This window comes from Eimeria mitis, genomic scaffold (genome assembly GCF_000499745.2).
Source record: "Eimeria mitis Houghton genomic scaffold, Emh_scaff8672, whole genome shotgun sequence".
NCBI lineage: Eukaryota > Apicomplexa > Conoidasida > Eucoccidiorida > Eimeriidae > Eimeria > Eimeria mitis.
In genome coordinates, this window is record NW_013576389.1 from 1 (window position 1) to 743 (window position 743).

Here is a 743-nt window from a genome sequence, read left to right on the forward strand (position 1 = left end):
CGTGGGCTTCACTGTTGCTGCTGCAGTTGCTACTGTGTTGTGATGTCAATATATATTCGACCTGGTGATAAGATGCCTTAAATTGCCGTCGCTGCGGACGTTACCTTGCTTTTGTTGGTGGTGCTTACCTTCTGTTATTGTTGCTTCTGGTGTTTGATCAGGGGTTCTACGCAGCAGCAGGCGATGCCGGCACACCCCTCGGTTCCTGTCATGCCGCTGCCATTCCCTGTTCCCCCCTTGGGCGGTTACGGCGGGGCGTCTCCCCAGCCTTCTGCTGCGGGTCATCTTCAAGGGGTGAGTGGGCGGCTGCGAGCAGAAGGTGGCGGCGGTGTCCTTGCAGCTGCCGGAGCTACTGTGTGTTTTCATTAGAGGCGTGTGCATGCCGCAAAGGAGTCTGTCGTTGACACCGTAGAGATGGCATGGGGTTTACCGAGGGCATAAGGGTGCCTGGGTGCGCTGTCTTGTGTTATGCTTGTTTTCAATATATACAGGGACCTCCTCACGGGCCCCCAGGGTTCTTCCCCCCTGCCTTTGTGGTGAGCTGAGACGGACGTCGCAGCTTTGTCGGATGGTCTCTTCCAGCGGTTTGTGTAGCTTACTGGCACTCAGACACAGCTGCTGCAACTGCTGTTGCAACTTCTGCTGCACCCGCTGCTGTGCGCCGTCACCTCACGGCTTCATGTTGGGAGACTGGTGCTTTTTTGCGCGTGTCCGCAGCCCCCTTTCTTTGGAATCCCTCCCGC

At 57.1% G+C, this 743-nt stretch overlaps 1 protein-coding gene across 1 annotated transcript in view; it reads left to right on the forward strand.

Moving 5' to 3' along the window:
* Nucleotides 1-183: 183 nt before the first annotated feature.
* Nucleotides 184-743, forward strand: part of EMH_0095610 (uncharacterized protein) — a gene marked incomplete at both ends in the record, with an annotated part of 1,625 nt that continues 1,065 nt past the window's right edge. The window contains 2 exons of the mRNA XM_013502253.1: nt 184-294; nt 492-536. Of these exons, the coding sequence (XP_013357707.1) occupies nt 184-294; nt 492-536 (156 nt within the window). The remainder of the gene's footprint in view (nt 295-491; nt 537-743) is intronic.